The sequence below is a fragment of the Glycine max genome, chromosome 6 (assembly GCF_000004515.6).
Source record: "Glycine max cultivar Williams 82 chromosome 6, Glycine_max_v4.0, whole genome shotgun sequence".
NCBI classification, from domain to species: Eukaryota; Viridiplantae; Streptophyta; class Magnoliopsida; order Fabales; family Fabaceae; genus Glycine; species Glycine max.
Window position 1 is genome coordinate 16,893,878 of NC_038242.2, and position 22,665 is coordinate 16,916,542.

General features: G+C 30.8%; 2 protein-coding genes across 3 annotated transcripts; both read left to right on the top strand.

Moving 5' to 3' along the window:
- The first annotated feature begins 3,783 nt into the window (after window positions 1-3,783).
- LOC100788507 (F-box/kelch-repeat protein At1g74510) lies at window positions 3,784-6,752 on the top strand. Its single transcript, XM_003527019.5, has 2 exons — window positions 3,784-4,303; window positions 5,107-6,752. The coding sequence occupies exon 2, from the start codon at window positions 5,126-5,128 to the stop codon at window positions 6,449-6,451; it is 1,326 nt and encodes a 441-aa protein (XP_003527067.1). The 5' UTR covers window positions 3,784-4,303; window positions 5,107-5,125; the 3' UTR covers window positions 6,452-6,752.
- A 5,462-nt stretch (window positions 6,753-12,214) lies between these two features.
- LOC100789034 (mitochondrial import inner membrane translocase subunit PAM16 like 2) lies at window positions 12,215-19,790 on the top strand. 2 transcript variants are annotated; one of them, XM_003527020.4, is made up of 5 exons: window positions 12,215-12,370; window positions 14,621-14,698; window positions 15,318-15,405; window positions 18,524-18,657; window positions 19,237-19,790. In XM_003527020.4, the coding sequence occupies exons 2-5, from the start codon at window positions 14,696-14,698 to the stop codon at window positions 19,360-19,362; spliced, it is 351 nt and encodes a 116-aa protein (XP_003527068.1). In that variant the 5' UTR covers window positions 12,215-12,370; window positions 14,621-14,695; the 3' UTR covers window positions 19,363-19,790. The 2 variants fall into 2 exon arrangements, with proteins under 2 accessions (XP_003527068.1, XP_014632052.1); XM_014776566.2 differs by lacking the exon at window positions 14,621-14,698 and having other exon boundaries at window positions 12,219-12,370.
- The last annotated feature ends 2,875 nt before the right edge of the window (window positions 19,791-22,665 follow it).

The following is a 22,665-nucleotide window of genomic DNA, read 5'->3' on the forward strand; positions in this document are numbered from 1 at the left end:
TTAATAATAGAGTCAATTGTTTGGTATAAAAAGGACCGAAGGAAGTATCTATCTATAAACCTAATACTATTTATTCACAATTGGAGCATGCATATAATCTTTTGTGTTTTTGATAAATGTATATTATATGTCCATTCCCTAATATCTCATACAATTTCTTATCAAGTAACAACGAATAGGAGATTTATGTTTTACAATATTTACAAATTTACATTTGAGAAACTTCTTTTACTTTTTTTTAAAATTGAAACACACATGTGTGTAGATTGCTAACCTACTCTCATCTCTTTTTTATTTGAAGTATGTTAGCAATCTACACCTAAAGTTTAAGACCAACAAATCAAAATCTCTTTTATTTTAATTAATTTATTTCAAGGATAATACAAAAATTTAATTAATACTGTCTTTATTTCTATTTATAAGACTTAACTTTTTAAATCTAGTTATTCTTTTATATAATACTCAATCAATATTAACTCATGCATTAATTATTCCGACTAAAATATCTCTAATTAAAAAAAAAAAAGAAATTGTATTGATAAACATTTGGATAAGAGATAATAATATTAATTATAATATAGTTTTAAAAAAATGTATAAATTTAGGACATATTTATTACCATAAAGTATATTAATTATTTTTCTTAATATCAAAGAAATATGTAATATAGAAATAGAGGTAATATTTAATTTTAAAGAAACGGATTTCACTATTTTGTCTCATATCACGATGCCATCAACGGCCCCAACACGTCGCTTGCTACCATTTACGAACCTCACGAGTCTTTATTCATCTCATACCGTTGTGCATCCGGAACGAACCTCACACTGCTAACACCCTGCAACCAGAGCACCATTCATCCATAACATAGAATAACCAGAGCCAACAAAACCACTAATGAATTTATCACTACCATTTTTTATTTATTTATTTTTTGTTTTCGTAAATTAAATATGAATCTTATTCTATTGGTAACATAAATGGAGACAATAGAAATGATCGAAAACCAAAATTAACGTTTTCACAGAGGATGATTTTTGCTGGTATTAATTTCAAACACTATCACAAACTCTAAATTTGATACTATAAAATCAAATTTCACAGATGTGGATAATGCTTAGTGTGTTGCTCATTCAGCTCCTAGGTGGGTTTCTTGCATGTATTTAGTCTGCAGGGTCTCAAATTACTCTTCATGTTGATGGTAGTTGTCAAGGCAATCCAGATCCTACTGGTTATGAAGGTTTGTTGCATGACTCTAATGGGGTCTGGATTCGCGGATTTTTTTTAAGGATATAGGGATTGCGGATATTGTTAAAGCTGAGTTGATGGCCCTGTTTCAAGGGTTGAATGTTGCTTGGGAGTTCGGTTATGCTGACATTCTGTGTCTCGGAATCATTGCTTGTTATTCATCTTATTAACCTGCCACTTCTAGGGTTTCATCATTATTCTACCATTGTTGAAAACATTATAGACTTCATGAAGGAGGATTGGAGGATTCAGTTGGTCCATTCCTTGAGAGAGAAATATGTGTGCTAACTTTTTTTTATTGAAGTTGTAAATTCTCCCTTGTACTTGCATGGTTTGCTTGTAGCGGATGCTATGAAGATTCCTATCCTTAGGGAGTAGTTTTGCTTTCTTTGGTTTTTTGTTTGCACCTTTCTCTTATATTACCCGGAAAAAAAAGTTTAGCAATTCAAAGCAAGCAAACTACAATCATGAATATCGAAAGTAACAGTAAAACTAATATTAAAACAATTACTCTCTTTCTTTCTTTATTTTTATTAGTGCCCACATTAACAAAAAATAACAGGTAAATTGTTTTTAATGTTTTAGTGGTCGATGGCATCGTGAGAGAAGAGAGAATAGAATGAAGAGTGAAATCAGTTTTAAAAAAATTAAATATTGGTTAAATTACTTTATTATATATCCCTAAAATACATTAATTAGAATAAAAGAGATTGTGATTTTTCGGTACTTTTAGTAGAGGTTGCTAACATACTCCAATTAAAAAAAAAAGGTGGAAGTATGTTACAAACCCCATACATGCCCGCGTGCGTGTGTAAATTAACTATTAGGTACTTGCAAATGTAATCACTAAATGTGGTCAATCCTTTGTTTTTCTTTACGCAAAAGCACACAAGCTGAACTTCTTTCAAAAGGTTCCATGTTTTATAAAATATAACTCAAGTCTACATAACTTGTGAAAATTTTATTTGCATTTTCATTAACTAAAAAATAATAAAGGCTCATTTTCTTTACTTTTTGAATCAAAGATAAGTTAGGTTCTATTCGTGACTTAACGTTGTGTTTGGTAGGAAGAGAACAAACGAAAAAGGAAGTTGGTAGATGAAAAAAAAAGTGAGAAATAAAAGTTTTTTTGTTAAAGAAAAATAAAGTAAAAATGAAGGGGTAAATATTTAAATTAAATTTGTTTGATATGTAAAAAAGGAAAAAAAGAGAAATAAATTTATAATAAAAAAACAGTTTTACCTTCCATAAAAAAATAAAGTTTTTCCTTTCAACATGTGTGCCTTAATTTTTTTTTAAAGCATAGTTTGACTCTACAACTTGAAAATAGGTCATATAATTGATTATGTATATGCTATAATCAGTTATATGACTTTGATAGAAAGTTTCAAAGTTTTGCAATATCAAAAATTAAAAAAAGACACAATTTCAACAAATAAAAATTGACTATGCTGCAAAGCATAATTGATTATGCTCAAGCATAAGCATAATTGATTATGATGGGGGCAATATCTACAAGTAACATCATGAGGGAATAGGTAACAAGAGCAAATAAGTAATCACACAAAAATTGTTTTCTTTGCATTTTGGAGTAGATATGTTGTAGTGTGGGACTCACTATTTTTTAAATAATTTGATCCAATTTCAATGTTGCTAAACGATTGAAATCTTGTCATTCTCTACTCTTCCTTATTATTCATTTTTCGTTCTATTTCTCTCAAAACAAACAATGTTAGGGTGCTAGAATATCGCAAGGTTTTATTAAAGTATGTTGGAATACAAATATGAGGTGAAGTTTCATATCAGGTAAGAATGGAAAGGTTGAATACTATATAAGTGATAATAAGACCCATAAACACGAGTCTTAAGGTTTTGAGTTAAAGTGTGATGTCAGATTCATTTATGTGGTTATCCGATGGCTCATTGGTAAAAATTTCTCTGATGTTTAACTCCCTTCAAAATTTATAACAATTGGTATTAGAGTCGACGATTTGACTTGGTGACTGACTCAGACAAATAAGATGGTGATTGTGGATTCATGGACATGGGATCTCTTTTATCGAAAGTCTTCCTAGTGAATGAATCCATGTATGGAGGCCAAACACCGTGTCCTGTGGCTATAGCTTGGTGGAGAGCACAGTGACACAAGGTACTAGGGCATGTTGGCGACAGTGGCCAAACGAATTGGGCAACCACGATTAACCTTTAAGGGTTACCATTTTGATACTTATGATTGAAAATGATTTCCACTGGAGGGGAGGATTAACCATGGTCCTTTGTTTGATGAGAGAATTGTTAGGGTACAACCAAAGTCTCACATCAGATAAACAAGGGATGAAACATGAGTTTATAAGCACAAATATGTTTTAATTAGTATGAGGCCAATCATGATGTTTTTCATTCAAAGTAAACAACATCATATAAGTGAGGATAAGGCCTACATAAATTCTTAAAAAAACTTAAATTGTGATGACAAAAATACTAAATTTTTTATTAAGAAATAAAAGTTAAGGGTGATGAAGTTGTAGAAGAAGGAGGCAAAGAGGAGTGAGAGAGAAGGGAAGGGAAGAGAGGAGAGAATGAGGATATTGTTGGAGGGAGAAAAAAGGTAGGAGAAAAGAATACAGAGAGCAAATAGGACGAAAGGGGGAGTTTGGCAACAACACGTGCCATAAAACAGCCGTTAACTTTGCCATCCCACCAGGTCAGGCCGCAATCCAAACGGCGACTCCCACCCATCCCAATTACCACGTACACCCAACCTTCGCTTTATTTTCTTTTCTTTGTCTTTTTTATTTTATTTTTCTTTTTATTATTATAAATAAACAAACAAATCTCACCCTTGCATCGAGTGTTCTATTGACACAACACGAAACACACACATGACACAGCAACAACAGCATAGCCACAACACAACCAAATGACACCCACAAAGGAGGAGAGAAAGAGAGACGCTACTACTACTACTACTACTACTACTTCCCCCTCTCTCGCACAGCCCTGAAGCTCCAGAACCCCGTTTTGGAATTAATTCGCTTCTCTTTAATCTAAATTCGTAAGCTTTTCTTCTCTGTCTTTGCTTTTTTTCTTCTAATTTTTTAGGTGGGGATGTGGGTTAATTCATGTGTTTTTTTTTTTTTGGCTTTTGAGTTTTATTTTGTTGGGTTCTTTTTTTCAGTCTTGGAACTGGAAAAGGGGAAAAGGGTATATGGGGTTGCTGCCAATTTAAATTAGAAGTGATCTTCTTTACTTTCTTTTCAATTTTTTATTATTTAATTTTCTTATGTTGATTTGTTGGAGGGTGAGAAACTTTGTGCTTTGAATTTGGGCATGCACGCTGTCATCTTGATTCTGGTTTTATTTTTATTTTTTTCAATTCGATTAATTCTTAAAATTTTACCCTTTTTTTCTTAGATTTTTATGCCGATTCGTCTAATGAGATCTGGTTCTTGGATGTGTTGTTGGAATTTTCTTTCTGGTGATCGTGTGTGGTTGGATGTTGTCAACGTTTTCTTGTTCATAGTCTTGTTTCTGATCTGTGTTCATGCTCTAAATTTTTGTGCCAAATCATGATGGACCAATAGGGTGTTTGTGATTCAGTATACACTTTCAATTAATGGGTGAAGATTGTTAATCTGTCATATTTGTTTGATTATTTGATTGTTGTGAGATGTGCATGTCTTGTTAATGGATATTATTCTTTGTGGCACATTGAAAATTGATGTTTGTGGTTTCAGCTTAAAATTGTCTTATGGTTTTTGGAAGTATTTTTGTCATCGGTATATTGGAGTTGTCCTGCTTATTAGTTTTAATTTTGATGGATGAAAATTGAAAAACAAAAATTTTTTTGGTAACCAGGTTGATTCTTTCCGTTGACATGTTGGAGGGTCCAACCTTTCTTGTTTCGAGGGACTTACCGAGCTCATGTGAGCAAGAGACCAGGTGGATTTACAATTCCTTCTGTGTGATGGAGCTCGCGAGCAATAAGCGTCAACTGGAACTAGAGGAAGAAGCTGTGCTGACAAAGTCATGCAAGCTTTCAGATGCTCCAGAGGAAGGAGAAACGAAGATGAACTTCCAAAATCTTTCCCTATCAGTCAACCAAGCAAATGATCAAAACCATTCAAGTGATCAGTCTGACTCAAGTTCACTTATCTTCCAACTTGGTCGGGACATCTCAATTAATTGTCTCCTACGATGCTCAAGGTCTGACTATGGTTCGATTGCCTCATTGAACCAAAGTTTTCGATCTCTTGTCCGAACTGGAGAGCTTTATAGGCTGAGGCGACAGATGGGTATCATAGAGCATTGGGTTTACTTCTCTTGTAATCTCCCTGAATGGGAGGCATTCGATCCAAACACCCGTCGATGGATGCGCTTGCCTAGAATGCCCTCTAATGAATGCTTTATCTGTTCAGATAAGGAGTCATTGGCTGTTGGTACGGAGCTTCTTGTCTTTGGAAAGGAAATAATGTCTCCTGTCATATACAGATATAGCATTTTGATGAATGCGTGGTCATCTGGTATGATAATGAATGTTCCTAGATGCTTGTTTGGTTCTGCCAGCCTTGGAGAAGTTGCCATATTAGCCGGAGGTTGTGATCCACGTGGCAACATCTTGAGCTCAGCTGAGCTTTATAACTCAGAAACTGGAACGTGGGAGCTTCTCCCAAACATGAATAAAGCAAGGAAAATGTGTTCTGGTGTATTTATAGATGGGAAATTTTATGTCATTGGTGGGATTGGAGTAGGTAACTCAAAGCAGCTAACATGTGGTGAGGAGTTTGATCTGCAGACAAGAAAATGGCGAGAAATACCCAACATGTTCCCCAGGCGACATGGAGGAACTGAGGCGACTGAGGTATCGGCTGCTGCCGAGGCACCTCCTTTGGTTGCAGTTGTAAATAATGTATTGTATTCTGCTGATTATGCCCAACAAGAGGTAAGGAGATATGATAAAGACAATAATTTGTGGTTCACTATTGGAAGATTACCTGACCGAATAGTTTCAATGAATGGCTGGGGATTAGCTTTTCGCGCATGTGGAAATCGCCTAATTGTTATTGGTGGGCCAAGAGCTTTAGATGGAAGGGTAATTGAAATCAATGCTTGTGTCCCAGGTGAAGGTGTGCCAGAGTGGAACCTGCTTGCTAGCAGGCAATCGGGGAGCTTTGTGTATAACTGTGCAGTGATGGGATGCTGAGGCATTTGCTTTTGGTGAATAGTGTTATATGGATTTATTCTGAATGGAAATTAACATTCTTCAATTTCAAGGAGAGATGATTCTGGCTCTTGGGTAATCAGCCCACCTTTTGGGGTAAATGTTTAGTCCTATTTAGAGTAACAGATACAGTTTTAGAAGGTTCACAAAACTGAGTCTTTTCATTTTAAGTTATCATGATGGTTTTTCAAATGTTGACACCATGACTGGTGAATAATTAGCTCTTGGTACATGTTGGGGTTGCAATCACCTTTTTCATAAGTTCAATTGAAGTGTTGCAGAATTGTAACTGGTCTCAGTTTTTGTCTTTTTTTTTTTTTTGCTTTCTGTTACCCCTTTTTAAATATGTATTCTAATTGTCTTCAGATCTTCCCAAACCCTGTTTGTGTTGCCTGTTATTCACCTTCTCCTCCCTAAGTTGCAGAAGAAAATGAGACATAAGGAATAACCTTTTCTTTCTTCTGTCTTTTGACTTTTGCTTTAGTATGTCTTGATTGTTTCAGATGACAGTGCTTAATTGCACCATCCAAGCCGTATCATTCTGTTTGTCTTAATTTGAGACAAACAGAACTCAATCAAGATTGTGTGTGCTTCTATTCTGGTAAATCTAGGTGAATCAATGATGTTATTTTCAATTTAATTAATCATAAATAGCCCCACAAATTGTAGGTTATAGAAAGCAAATAAGGAGATTTGGGGGGTGTATTTTATTTTTGAACATTAATTATCAAGATGAGGGCCAATGAAGTTAGTTGTAGGCCATAGCACTTACACGCTTCAAAGATATAAAGCTGAACATGGAATGTATTTTGGATGAACATAGATTGATATTATTCATACATGATCATGATCGTGATCTTGAGTTCATAATTGATAAGGGATTGTAATTTTGGGTTATGAGGACAACAATCTTCTAGAATTTGTAAACACTACTTTGGCTTTCTTCCTTGCTATCTAGAGATTGCGTTTATAGAACGTATTTGATGATTTTCAATGAAGTTTGTGCTGATAGGATTGAATTTCAATAAATGTAATACACTGGCTGGTTTGTAGGAATAAGAGTTAAATGCAGTTAGATATTTTGAAGAGAAAGTTTTTCTGTTAACAGTTGAAGCAACCAAAATATAGTTTATTCAAATCATCTGGATGTAGAATGATCTGTTTTGAAATTAGCAAATAGATTGATACCATATGTCTATTAGCATCAACCAGACAGAGTTCATTGAATGGTCGAGTCAATAATTATTAGAAAATATAAGACTTAATCAAATTTCTGTGAAGATTCTATTTTTCAGTTCGAGCTAATACTAAGTTTGTTTAAGTGATGGTTGTTTTGTTACTGACTCAAGCAGCTTTTTTATTATGTATAACCTGTTATGGATGTAGGATTAAATGCCTGAAAAAAGGTCTGGCATGCTGGAAATATACTTATCATTGATCACGTACATTTCTGTGCTGGATGATAATCCATTGTACATATTGGAAAGCATTATTTTAAGCTAATTAGTAATAATTACATTAAACATGATAATATAGGTACCTAAGTTTATTGATTTTTATAATATATATAATTTCCTTTAAACATATACGGATGATTTTTTATTGGTTGATAGTGTAAAATCTTTTATATCGACAGTATGTGTCTATTAAACTATTTTCACTAATGCTTGCTTTCTGTAGAATTTCCTATCTATTACTTGAGTTCTTGATTTGCTGAATTTATTTTGGTTCCATGTAATTTTTTTTGGTTTCCTCTTGATTTTCTGAATCGGTTGATTTTATGGTGCACCTCAAATCCAAGCACCAAGTTTGAAAACATAAAAATTCTTATATGAAGTTACACACACCCACATATCTCTTTTTCCTTTTGCTTTTTGTTTTCTTTTTTCCTTTTACCGGGTTGGATAATGTGTGAAATGAACAATTCCCGCATACAAAAAAATAGTAATAAATAATATAGTTGTTGCAGACAACATGGGAAGTACATATTGTACAATGCAACTATGCAAGTAATGGAAACAGACGGTGATGTGTGCCCCATCTACATGTGCACAGACCCATGATGAAACTGTTACAGTGACACGTGGGAGGGGGGTGGTTGATTATCATCTAATGCTTCGCTCATGTTGTGAACCTTTTTTCTCTCTACTATCGTACTAGCTTTTGTATTTTGTACTTCACTATCTGGGAGGTGTTGTTTCAGATTTTGTCTAAGGCTGATTCAAATTTTATAAATATAATAAAGAAAACAAGAAGAATAATAAGAAACATGCAAAACACATAAAAAGAAGGAAATGTAAAGAGACAGCACATAAACCCAAAACCAACAGGAAAATTGCATTACGATGCCTGTTGTTGTGTTCAGGACGTAGATTACTTAAAAGAAAGGGAGAGACATGGACAAGGGTAGTTGTTTTTTTCTTTCTTTTGGAAACATAGATTAGAGTAGAGACTATGAAGTCTTATTTTGGATAAACTTTTTGCTAGTATTTATAAGAGAGAAAAAAAAAAGATAAAATCACTTGAGTTTCTTTCATAAGTTAAAGTTAACTTATATACTTAACTACCATAAAATAATTATGTACTTAATTTTTATTAAAAAAATCATTTAACTTCTTTAAAAGTTTGGAGTATTTTTAAGTTGGTTTTAACTTAAGAGAAAAATTCAATTTATTTGATCTTATTTTCTTTTATTATAAGTGTCATGCAGAATTTTATCCGGATAGGATCGGAGCATTTTTAAGATTTGGGTCAATTTGTTACAAATTAAAAAAAATGATTTCAATCTTATAATAATTTAGTGATTATTTAAAAAGCTGATTCATGTTTATTTATAAAAAAAAAACAACTGATTTTGAGAAGTTATTGTTTTAATCAGATTTTTTTATTTCTGATTATTTTGAAAAATTAAACAAACACATGAAAAAATTTAAAATAATGATTATATTTTAGAAATAAGTGATTCTCCTCTTTATTATATATAAAAAGGTTGTTTTCTTGTTTGTCCATTGAAATTCGGTTTACTGTATCTTTGGATGAGATTCCTCTTTTTGAACTTCGGTCGCAACAGTAATAATGCCATGGCCCAAAGCCCGTTTTACTGAAGGAAAACGTTTTTTGTGGCATTCTACGGTTTGGAGCTTTCGAGTTAGAGAACCAGTTTTAATGTTTACCTTGGATCAATATCGTTACAATCCTACAATGAGTGAGGAACTTGCAAAACTGCTGCATTTGAATAATGTGGAATTGGATCATAGTCATCAAAATGTTCGTAATTATCTGAGTGAAAGAAATCTTGAAATATTTTAAGATGCTAGGGCTACTATCAGAAAAATTCAAATGGATCACTGTTTTTCAGTACACTTGCTGCTTTCAAATTATTTAGGTAAATTATATTTTTCATCTCTGTAAATTTTATAAATCCGGCTTTAGTTCTTAAAAAAGTATGACTTATTTTTGTTTCTTTAATTTAGAAAATTCAACTTTTGGTCCTCAAAGTGTATTTTTTAAAAGTTTATAGCTGTCATTAAATATTAATTATAATCAATTTAAGAATAAAAAATGAAGTATTTCTAAATTAAAGAAAGAAAAACAAGACAATTTTTTAGAACCAAAACCGATTTAAAAATTTAAAGAAAAAAACATATTTTACCCCTTTATTTATTTTCCTGTTTATTGTGTGCATAGGCATCTATGGTCTATGTCAAATTAGACACTACTCTTTTTTTTTGTTTTTTTTTAAATTACAATTTTGTTCACCCTTCTTGATTTAGAATTTGAGTTTCTTTAATTTTTCTGCAATTTTAATCCCTACATTTAAAAAAATTTATAATTTTGATCAAATCCTCAATCTTATGTACACTAATCATTTAACTTAAGGGTTGACCAATGATGTATCAATATTGTGATGAGGTAAAAACTAATATTTAATATTTGAAAATATTTTAATTAATTAAAATGTAAAAAATTTATGCAAAATTGAGTATTAAATCAAAAGTACCAATTTTTTAAAATTTGTAGACAAATTTTGGAAAAAAAAAAATAGAGAAACCATAATCTCGGATAAAAATTAAAGGATGACCAAAAATTACAAATTAATTTTACTTGAGAAAAGGGTGAAATTTCTAAATTCTTATGCTACCTTGTTTTTGGAAGTTACACTAAATTCTTAGGCTACCACCTGTGCTACTTGTCAAAATCATAAAAGCATTTGTTAAGGAAGTATTTAGAATACTCTTTATAAATCTTATTGGAATTTATGAAAATAATCATTATTTATATATATAGTCTAGACTACAAATATTTTTATTCTATTTGAGTCAGGTAAAATTATTATTGGTTACAAACTTCTCTCTTCAAATATTTAATTATTTAAGGCATTTGTATATCTAAAATATTTAAGGCATTTGTATATCTAAAGCTCTTTAACTTGAAATAATCAGTTAAGCTAAAGAAAGCCTACACTTATTTTAAGTATTTATATAAGTATTTTACCTATTTTTGATCAAACTTGAGGTAAAATTTAAGTTTAAATATATTTTTATCCCTTTAATTTAGTGTTTTTTTACTATTCAAAACACTTTTTTAATTATTTAAAGCACTTTAAAAATAAAAAATTAAACAAACATATTTCTTACAAAGACTAAAAATGAATTTTTTTCAGAGACAAAAATAAATAAAAAAACTAAACGAAAAAATTTATTTAAACCTAATTTTTTTTTATGTAAATTCAGTTTAATGAGGTTATTTAGTTAAACATAGTTTAGAACGTTTTATGAACACACATTTGTCGTAAAAAAAAAACGTTTTATGGTGTCTAGTAACAGATGATATAAAATTGACTGCATGGATATTACAGAATTTTTTTTTCCAAATATTACACAAAACTTACATGGCATGATTTCTACCAAGCTACTTAATTTTTTTAATTTAAAATGTATCCAATAAAAGACATACATTGTGTTTGTAATTAAAAATAGAAACAACTTAAGATAAACAAGTGTTATCCATCATGTCAAATAAAATTTGTAAAAGTTTTAGAAGAAAAAAAAAGTAAAAGTTTATAAACATTGGATGCAAAGATAGGTATTAATTAAATTTAAAAAAAAGTGCCATATCACGTCAAAAAAAATTCCTACAAGGCTACAATAGATAAAGAAGTCTATTTCAAATTTTAATATTATAAATTAGCATATTGAAAAGTAAGATTCTGTTTTTTTTTCACTGTCTTAATTATATATATATATATATATATATATATATATATATATATATATATATTACACCCTATTATAATAATTGATTAAAAAATTCTCTCTTAATTATCTTAAATTACTTTTTTATCTTTATTTATATCTATTTTTTAATTGTCCATCTCTTTCAATTTACCATGATTTTTTTATCTGGATTTCTAAGTTGAATTTCAATAGTTGTTTTAAGAATTTTTCAACAATTGAAAATAATCTTATATCATCATTTAAATTGTTAATTATAAACCTAAAATATAATATATATTTAAAATTATTAATTTATTATAAAATTTAATTATATCAAAATAAGCATTTATCCTACCCAAACTAAAATATTTGTTTTATTTGGTAAAGTATTTTTTGAGTTGAATATAAGTTTCAGAAGAAGTTAAAATTCTTTTCAATACTTTATTAAAATAATTTTAAAATTCTTGACAAATAAATTGGATATTTTAGAATTTAAAAGGAAAATTTTATAATTACACGTTAATACAAGTAACGTAAAACAAGTTAAAAAACCTTGCTCTGCTTCCTCTCCACGAAAACCCCTAAAAACTTTCCTATCTTTTTATGTCATGAATTCATCTTTATAGCTTCATCTTCACAGCATCCAAGGCTTCAGTTTTACAGTGTTCGTAGGTTATTTTTTCAGGTTTGTTTTGTTCTTGCTTCTTCGTTTGATTTTTTTTCTTCTTTCTAATTTCATATTATTTATTTCCCCCTTATATGAGGTTTTTCTGCCTCTCTAGTCAGAAATTCCCTTGTATGATATGAAATACGCACTTGTTTCTTTGTTCATGATGGTTTACTTTCTGTTAACATCTTTTTTGCAATATATTTGGTTTTTTCCAGAAACTGTTTGATGTTTGATCTGAATCACGGAAAAATATATTGCCCACAAAATGTGTTTGTCACTTTCCTAGAAACAATTTGTAATTTTGGTCCAGTATCCACATATTGATGCTTGCTTGTAGCATTGAGGGCATTAATACCCATATATACATGGTACATCCGTGGATTACGTATCCAATCTAATGTTCAATGTGCCAAAGTAGAATATTTTTCATCCACCATCATCAATTTACTCTGGTTCCAAGGTTCCACTTCTCTGTCATCAATGATTTATTCCTGTAAGCTTTGTTTGAGTTGAGTCCTTCATTGGCTGAAAGCTCTACCTTAGATGTGTCTTTTCCCCCATGTCTATTCTCTTCAGAGAATTCAACTACTTTAGGAAGCAAATAGTCCTTCTCATTGTGGTTAAGATCCTTATTTCCCTCAGTCTGGTTTCTTGCTGTAGCTTCTTCAAGCAACTTAGATAACTACTCAATCTTGTTAATAGATAGAAATTTCCTAAATCGAGTTGAAGTTCGACATTTTCTTAAAAAACATTCTGAGACTCTACTTCAACTTCACACCCTTAGCCCTTCTTTAAGGGCTTGAGGTATTTAATTGCATTGAGTACTGTTTGTATTAAATTGTCTTTATAGATGGATGAGCTAGGAGAAGAGAGAAACCTTGAATTGTTTAGATGGAGAAAAAGATGTTGAATAGGCATCAGCTAAAAAAAAGAAAAATCCATTGATAGAGTTGATGTACGCTCTACTTTAGAAAGAAACCAAAACAGTACTATCTAGTTAAAAGATAATTTCATAGATTCTGAGGAGCAACTAATCCACACTTTTGGTTGACAAAATCATTAAAACCACTAAAACTGTAACCTATATGCATAACAAATATATTCCACATTGTATACAATTAAAAAGACGGTCATCCCCAAATTAATCTATTGGAAGCTTTTTGCTTATTCTTATTTCCTAATTATAATCCCACCCATGACTATCTCAGGGCTTCTGTTGCCATTAATAAATCTGCAATGCTATGAAGGTAGCGTGAGCATCTTACTCAAATATGATGGTATTTACTTGTTGATTCTGCATTTTTAGGAATAGTAAAAAGACATGATGATTTGGAGTTAAAATTTATCTTCCAAAATATGTTAGTAAATAATACATCCTTTGATTTTTAGAAGAGATAAGCATTACTGCAATAAATCTTTAGATATCTGTAGCAAACTAATGATACAATTATTGAGGCACAACTATGGGCATAACAAGTTCTGCCTGGCCCAAGACTGCAATTGAAAATTATTTGCAGTCAACTGATCAATTGCTCATTTTTGTCATGCCCAAAATGAATCTTTTGACCTCAATGAATGTGTCTTCTTGTTTCCTCAATTCCTCCTTGTCTTTTACCCCTTGTTTGTATGTTTTCTACTTGGCTTGCTTCATTTCCTGGATATATATAGTGAAATAAGAGTGCAACTGTGCAAGAATAGGGTACTAGGGTGGTGTCGTGATTCATAGGAGTATGTACTAACATAAGATTGAACTTGTAATTGAATTTGAAGTTTAGTTGATCAATACTTTCATTTTTCTTTATGAAGCTTCCTCTACATTTATCCCAAAGGGATCTTGGACTGTCAAATATTTAATTTGATGTCCAATGTTGTAACAATCTTGGGCCTTTGACTAGTAAAAAAAGTAGTCTTGAGAAACAAAAGCCAGTTTTGAAGTGGTTTCTGGATTTATAATTAGATTTGGATAAGAATATGGATTTATAATTGGATTTTTTTTTCTTTTGATGAGCAGATTTATAATTGCATTTGACTGAAAACTAGTTTGGTCAAAAGTTAAAACCAAACCAGTTTTGAATATAAAAGTAAATTGGTTTTGAAATCCAATACATATAGTTGGCTTATTAATGGATTTGGTTTGATTTTATGCCAAACCTTTCCATATCCCTACTTTTCTCTCTGAGGCTGTTGTTGTAGCAAAAAAAATGGTCTTCTCATTGTGTTGAAAGCTACAAATAAAGTCCCTTTTTTATCATTAACTCGATTCAGGTTCAGTAACTCATTCACAGAAGAAGAATCCAAGCTTGTGGATTAGAAGGGGTTCATTTTGCCGATTCCCAAGCTATGGTATGTTAGTATCTGTCTTATCTTGTTTCTTCCTATCAAACTTGTTGTCTGGTTCTAAAGGGAAATAGAGAAGTGAAATTTTTTGTGTATTCTTTGTTGTTTAGTTTTTCTATGAATAACATTAAGGGAATAATAAACTCTTCCTTTTGATTTTTATCTATTATGAGTATTATCTCAAGATTTATTTGTAGAATTATGGATTGGGTTCTTTGCAGGTATACAATTTTTTAAGAGCATGTTTCTAATTTATTGTTAGCCAACTTAGATTGATTTATTTTCATTGACTGTTATGTGACTTTTACAATACCCAGAAGTTCAGCTAGTGCTTCTTTGCCTTGTGTTCCCGAGCTTGCCATTTGTGCATAATTATGCTGTGATTTCCATTTGGGCATGGCTCTGTTTGTTGGGGGAGTCATAGGTTCAAGACAGAGACATAATAGTAATTTTTTTTATGTATGTATGAAATGGAAAATAAATAAAAAAATCAAAGAGGAGAGTATTAATTGAGGATGTGGTCTTGGAAGTGATCTTCATCTGCTATCCATGAATGATCTTTGTACAATGAATTTTCTGGAACATTCCCTTTTTCTGCAAAACTTCAGCTGAATTGTTTATGCAGGCTGCTAAGCTTCTTGCAAACTTAATTGTAATTGGTGGAGGAATAATGACAAGAGCATTTGTTCAGGCATATCGTCAAGCACTTTCTAGTAAGCTTTTTAAATGTGACTATGGATAGATATGTGATTTGTCTGACAAGCATAATATTGCATTCTAATTTACTATTCAATAATGTGATGTCTAGGTGTTGGGTTTAATTATTGTTTGTTCTTGTTAACATATATGATATGAAAATGTTGGTTAAATTAATGTCCAACACCAAAATAATTTTATACTTAGTTTACTGTTCAACACTTCAGTATCTACACTTCTTTTAAGAATTTAGTAGCCAAGTATCTTATCTAGAGATTTATGGGAGTCCCACGTTGGAAGTATGAGATTCTACTGTGGAATTTTTAAGGCTTTGGGATCTCCATTCTCCAACTACAACATCTTGTTTTTGTGGTGTGGTTCTCCCAAGGTTCTTATTGGAGAGAGATACTGTTTTTCTTTTCTGCCCAGGTTGGAATAGGATTTAATGGGCTTCCTTGGGCAATAAAGTTGACAAATTTGAATCATTACATGGGAAGCTTTCAAAATGAAAATTTCAGTGCAATTGGTTATCTATGGTATGTGAAGTCCTCGTGTTTGGACAGTGTGAAATAAAATTCTAGTTTCTTGGAGTTGAGTAGTATTTTGGGAGAAGAGCTTAGAATAGGTTACATTCTTCATATTGAGCTTGTAGACCATTATAGTTGGTCTCTAAAGGGAAGTTCTCCTGCAATTAGGTATGATGGATAGATATATTAGCTTGTGAGGGTTCTATATCTGAACTCAAATAGGCTGACAATATTTTTAAGGGGAGATTAGATGTTAATGCGGTGAAGGTCAGAATTCCATGAAAATGCTAACTAAGGAAGAGGATACTAATTTCAAACACTTTCACAGAATTGCTAGCAGTAAAACTGTAAAATGAAGAGAAGTGAAATTAAAGAGAGAGAGAGTGAAAAGTGATGGCTTGGCTAGAGACCCTAATTTCATTGAAGAGAAAATGTTTTAATTTCCTCATGCAGTATTCAAGTACCTGAAATTAATTTCTCATCCTTTTTCGCCATGCCTAGGCTACATTATAGATATGGATTTTTTGTTTATTTTGGGAGAACCATTACATTTGTTAGGATTTCTTATGTATTCTGATTCTTTTCTTTGTCTTTATCAAATTTCCCAGATCTTATTTTTATCATTCCAATCTCCATGGTTAAGATTGTTTTAGAAATTTCATTTTATGATGTTTTTATTAATACTCATTTTAAGGGAACCTCACTGGTACTACTGACCTAGATTGATATAATTACTCTTGTTTCTCTGTTTTGACAAATCGATGTATTGTGACCTGTCAAATATAGAACCTTTGTCAGACTTCACCTAAAATCTTAAGCTTTTAGGAGAGTCAGTCCTTTTCATGATCCTTCACTTAAGCTTATGCTTTTAGGAGATTTGAGCCTTTGGACAGATTTGTTTCTTTTAGCTGTGTATCCTATTTAGTATTTACATATCTATCTCATAATCAAACTACTCAAATGTATACTTTTTGGAAGATTAAGGCGCTCCTTTGTTACTGAATTTATCACCAATTCCATTTTTATTTGGGACTACTCAATACACCCATTTTCCAACCCCAAGAGATAAGTCAGATTCAGTGCATCCTAATTCAGTATTTTAGAGCTTTTGATTCCTTAAGAGGTTTAGCTAAGGTTAAAATTTTTGTTTGAATTATTGGATTGTACGTAATAGAAGTAATACAAGTGGTTTTTCAGACTTCGACCTCGCATGATGACCATTTCGCTTGATGTTTGTATTTTGAATTTTTGAAATTCAGAAAGTATTAATTATCCCTTTCTGTATTGTGTGGCTTGGAAGCTTCGGAATCGGTTTAGTGTTTTGGTCAGAAAGAGTGTAAAGCCCTTTGGCTGTAGAGATTTAGGCTTAAGGGTGGAATAAAATGGCTCAATATTCTTTCTCAGCTTTGTGGGACAAAGTATTTTCTATTTGTGTCAGCCTTGTTTTAATAGAGCATAAGCCACCAACAATCAGATTTAAATGAAATATAAAAATAGTATCCAGCTTGCTTGATGTTAAACTTATTGCGATCTAAAGGAACATCTGCCAGCTAGATACTATTTTTATGGAGTCTGATTGGCAACTTATATTTTATTATGACCATCCTTTTGAGATTGTTCTGAAATTTCTGACTATGTTTTGCTTTTACTTATAATATTTTATTTTGGAGCATGTAGGACTCTGCTCATGATTACCGATTAAAATGTTGATGGTGTTTTCTTTTATTATTTCTAATGTTATTTTATTTTCCACAATCGGTATATGTTACAATCTAATGTTTTACTTGAGTTTTGATGCACTAAAAACAAATTCACATTTTTGTAATCAAATCAATTTACCATTTTCAAAAAATTAAAATCAAATCCATTTAGACCTAGTTAAGCATTTTTCAAGGTGATGTTCTGGAAATGGGTGTGACAACCTGCGAAATTTGTGATTGCCTTAAACACATCCATATTCATTTGAATTTATGCTACTGTATAACAATAGCTTTATCCCATATATGAATTTTTGCTACCCTCATTGTAAATATCTAGTGAATGTCATGAGGGATTTTAATTATGTTACAGGCTTTCTCAAAATCTGGATATTGTATGACGATCTTTCTTTCTACTGTGTTAACACTCAGAGCATTCCCCGCTGATGGATAAACTTAGTAGTCAATCTTCTAGGCAGTATCCAAACTGATTTTTGATACACTAGACTCCTTCTGTAACATCTATTCTATCACCTGCTTCTGTAGTTTCATGGTGACTTATCACATTGGATCTTTCATGTTTAGAAATTTTTTGGATGTCACCTTTCGTCATAAAGAGCTAAATGTTTCCTTCATTCATTAGGCATGAACTAATTTTAGTCATGTTTACAAAATGAATTTTTGATAATATGCAGCATTGCTTTGTAAGCAACTTAAGTCTCCATATCCCAATAAACATTTAATCATCTTTGTCGAATACCATGCATAAGTCCTTAATTTGTGTTAGGTCCTTAGTTTTTCTTTCTCATATCGTGTCGTAGCAAATCTCTCTCCCCCTCTCCCTTTACACATACACATAGCAGCGGCTCTAGATCTTCTCATTTTCTAAACATTATGTTATATTATTCCAGATGCCTCAAGAAATGGTGTTGCACAAGAGACAATACAAAATACTATCCGCAGAGCTAGCAAAGGGATGACACAACAAGAGGCTCGGCAGATTCTTGGTGTTACTGAGGAAACTTCCTGGGAGGAGATTGTGAAGGTTAGCATATCATATAATTTGTGCTGTGGTTATATGACCCTTTTGTGTTTGAAATTTAAATGTATTTCCCCCCAAGGGGAGGAAGTCGTTTTTGAAGAAAAAGTACGAAGATATACCTTTTTATTAGAAAATCAATGACTAATAGTCTAATATTAGGATAAAATATGTGCTCATATATTAATATATAGAGTAAATTACATTAACTACCTCTGAAATTTTGTAAAATTGCACAAACTCTCCTACTTTTATCTACCCTATACCAACCCTCTTAATTTTTGAAAAATATATACTGACAATCCCTTACATATATTACATTAACAACCCCTTTTGTTTGAAAAACATTACACCGTTCTCTCCTATAAGAGAGGTTAATAAAAGTAGGAGATACTTATGTAATTTCACAAAACCTTAGGGGTGATTTATGTAATTTACTCTAAAATATAATAATTCTAAAATTTACTTTCTTGATTTTTGAATTGACATTATAACTTCACGTTTATCTTTTTAAAGCGCATCCTTTGCTTTGGAGGAGTTAAATTTTTGTTATAATAGTTGTTTAAACATTTTTCTTCCGTGCAGAAATATGGTAGTTTATTTGAGAACAATACCAAGAATGGGAGTTTTTACCTCCAATCCAAAGTTCATCGGGCCAAGGAATGTCTGGAGGCTGTCCATCAAGGCAAGAATCCGGGTACCCCTTGTTGAGAACTTGGTTTTTCTTTATCTTATAATAACTCTTGTGTAATCATTTTGGTTTTTCTGTCATATTTTGCTGATTTTCGAGTTGATAGGATGTATGATAATTGCCAAGGCTTGGTTTAGGTCATCAATTTCGCATTAGTTCAGGCAATGCCTTATGTTGAGCCAAATACAAGAGGTTAATGATGTTCCAAATATCAAGAGTTCAATTGCAAAAAATAAATGCTATTTGGTACGTTAGAAGTATGGATTCTACTAGTGCACTTAGGACTTTGTAGAAAAAAAAATTATAACCATTGGAAAATTAAGGACTGAAATTGTGATTAAACATGCTATGCATATATAAGTGCTTGTACAATGTGTGGAATTATTAACAATGGTTGACACAAGTAGTAACCACTTATGTCCCTTAATTAACTTGGTCAGGATTTAAATCATTGTATTGTTTATGTAAAATAGTATCTATTTAGATGAATCCAATTGTAGCCAGAAAGCTATAAGTATAAATACAATACAAAAGAAGCACGGCTGTAACATTTTCAATAAAAAAAATTGTTAGAATTTGGTTAATTATTTCATTTTTTATAATTTACGGAAGCCTAGCTGTAACAAATAGCTTCAATAACTATTTTTCTCATACCAAATAAGACCGACCCATTTGCAAAACTTGATTGAATATTAATTTTGTAGCCACATGTACTATATATTGCCCCAAAAAATACTTGCCTGCACAGTTAAATAAAAGGACACTTAAAAAACATTCGGATGTGTTTGAATAACTTTTAAAAGAGTACTTCTATATCATTTTAAAAATGTTTTTCAGATGAGGATTAAAATTGGGCTCTTATTTTAGTGATGGGATCGAAGAGTAGAGAAAACTCAATTTAATCCTTGATAGATTATAATAATTTAATTTTTTGAATACTTTTAAATATTTTACATCAAAATAATTCAAATGTTATAATAATAATATTAAGTTGTTGTTTGCCAAAATTGAATTAATGAAATTTCATACTAATGAATGTAGGCTTGATCAAAACAGTCCTTAACTAAAAGGTTGATTTCAGGTTATAATTTGGACTTTCATAGGTCTTCACTCTAATTCCAAAGAAGTTAAAAAGTGACAAAATTTCAGGCCATAAGTTGATTTTTTCTGACTTGTTAAACTCGGTATCTATTAACTTATAAATTTGTATGATTTTTTCTGACATGTCACGCCTTTTTATTTCCAAAAAATTCTCTAATTTCGAAAGCACTACTTTGTTTTTTTATGTAGCCTAAATGACAAAAGCAATTCTTAACCCACCCTTTTGTGGCAAATCATCACTTTGAGGTTTCAAACAGTAATTGAATTTATTGCGAACATCACCGTCTCTCTCTATCTCTCTCTTTTTTCTTTTTTCTTTTTTCTTTTTTCTTTTCTTTTTTTGAAAATGATCACCCTCTCTCTTTTTCTAATTTTCTAATATGGGAAAATGAACTCCAACCACCTCCATTGTTATTATTTATGGGATTTCCTACTCAATTGGGACCTCATAATATACAGTTGTGCAAAAAGCCACTTATCTCCATAAAATAAAACCATATATATAGACCACTTTGTCAAAGACCTTGACAGCTCCATTGTTATTATTTATGAGATTACATACTCAATTGATGGAGACCTCTTACAGTTGTGCAAAGCTAGCTACTTTGCATATGCATTTCTCTTTCTCAAATTCTCTCACATGCAAGGCTTTAGTGATCCTTATGTGATCCCTTGTCCCATCACAGTAAAGTAGTATTTAGATAGTTGATCCCTGCAGCTTGGCTAGTAGTATTGCAAAGACAATAAGAGTAATTATGAGTTTTCATTCTCACTTACAAACTCCCATTATGACCATAGATCTTATTTTACAACGAAATTAAAAGCCATTGTAATGAGTATTCAATGGCTGGTCCACCAAAACTTATCTGGATATATCATATATGATGATTCAGTAATACAAATGTGTTTTTCATTGGATCACCCGAACGACATTGCATCCATTTGTCATTGGTCATTTTATTGACTGCAAGGGAAAGTAGGCCCATTTTAGGCAACCAAAATATCTTCAAGTCGAATTTGCATTTCCATTAAATTACTTAATTCATATAAAAATAATCATAATAATAGTACTGGTAGTAATTATTGTCTATATAAAATAATGATTAAAATATTTTTTATCCTCATAAAATTAGAAATGGATGTTTTTGTTTCTTTGTACGTTTTTTCTTACTTTGTAAAATTAAAATTATCATTTTTTATTTAGGTATTCATATTTATGATTATGATTTTTTTACATCGGTTATGCATATGATTAATGTAAAAAATATTTTTTACATTAATCATACATATAACCAATGTAAAAAAGTTATACACATAAATTCGGATATTCTAATCTTGTTTCATGTTAAAAAAATGACAAATTTTAACTTTACGAAAAAGAAAAAGAGATTTAATCCTAAAATAATTTCTTCCCGTTCTTTCTCATTTTGTTTTCTTTCTTCAGTATTTAGTTTTGCCTCTGATATTTTTTTGGGTTTATTATTGTTTTGATTCCTCATTTTTTTCTGAATTTTCATCTTTATTCTCTCAAAGTAATTATCGTATATATAAAATAATTATTCTTTATTAGTGTATTACTTATTTAACATTTTTCATATAATTTGACATTAATGACAAATACATTTTTTTAAGAGTATTTTTGAAAATTAAATAATTTTTTTAAAACATTTTATCTTTGATAACTAACATTTAAATTTATTGTGGTTAATATTATATGTAATAATTTATATGAAAATCATCATTGGATTAAATTTTTATTAACTAAAATAATTTTTGCATATTTTAAGTATTTTTTTAAACATATCTACTTTAATATATATATATATATATATATATATATATATATATATATATATATATTGTTTAAAAATAAGTATATGTTAATTAAATTAAATTTACATAACATTTTTAGTTTTATAAGTATACTCTTCCATTGCGTGAGTTTACTAGTTTTAAATGAAATACAGTTTTTAAAACATTTATTGAATATGTTTTAGCTTAGAAGCTTTTAAAACAAAAATTTAGTAAAAAAAATTATCAAATAGATTCTACTTTATTTTTAAAATATTTTTTTTAACTTTAACTGTTAAATAATTTATATATATATATATATATATATATATATAGAGAGAGAGAGAGAGAGAGAGAGAGAGAGAGAGAGAGAGAGAAAGAGAGAGAGAGAGAGAGAGAGAGATAAAAGTAAAGGATCAAGGCAATTTAGT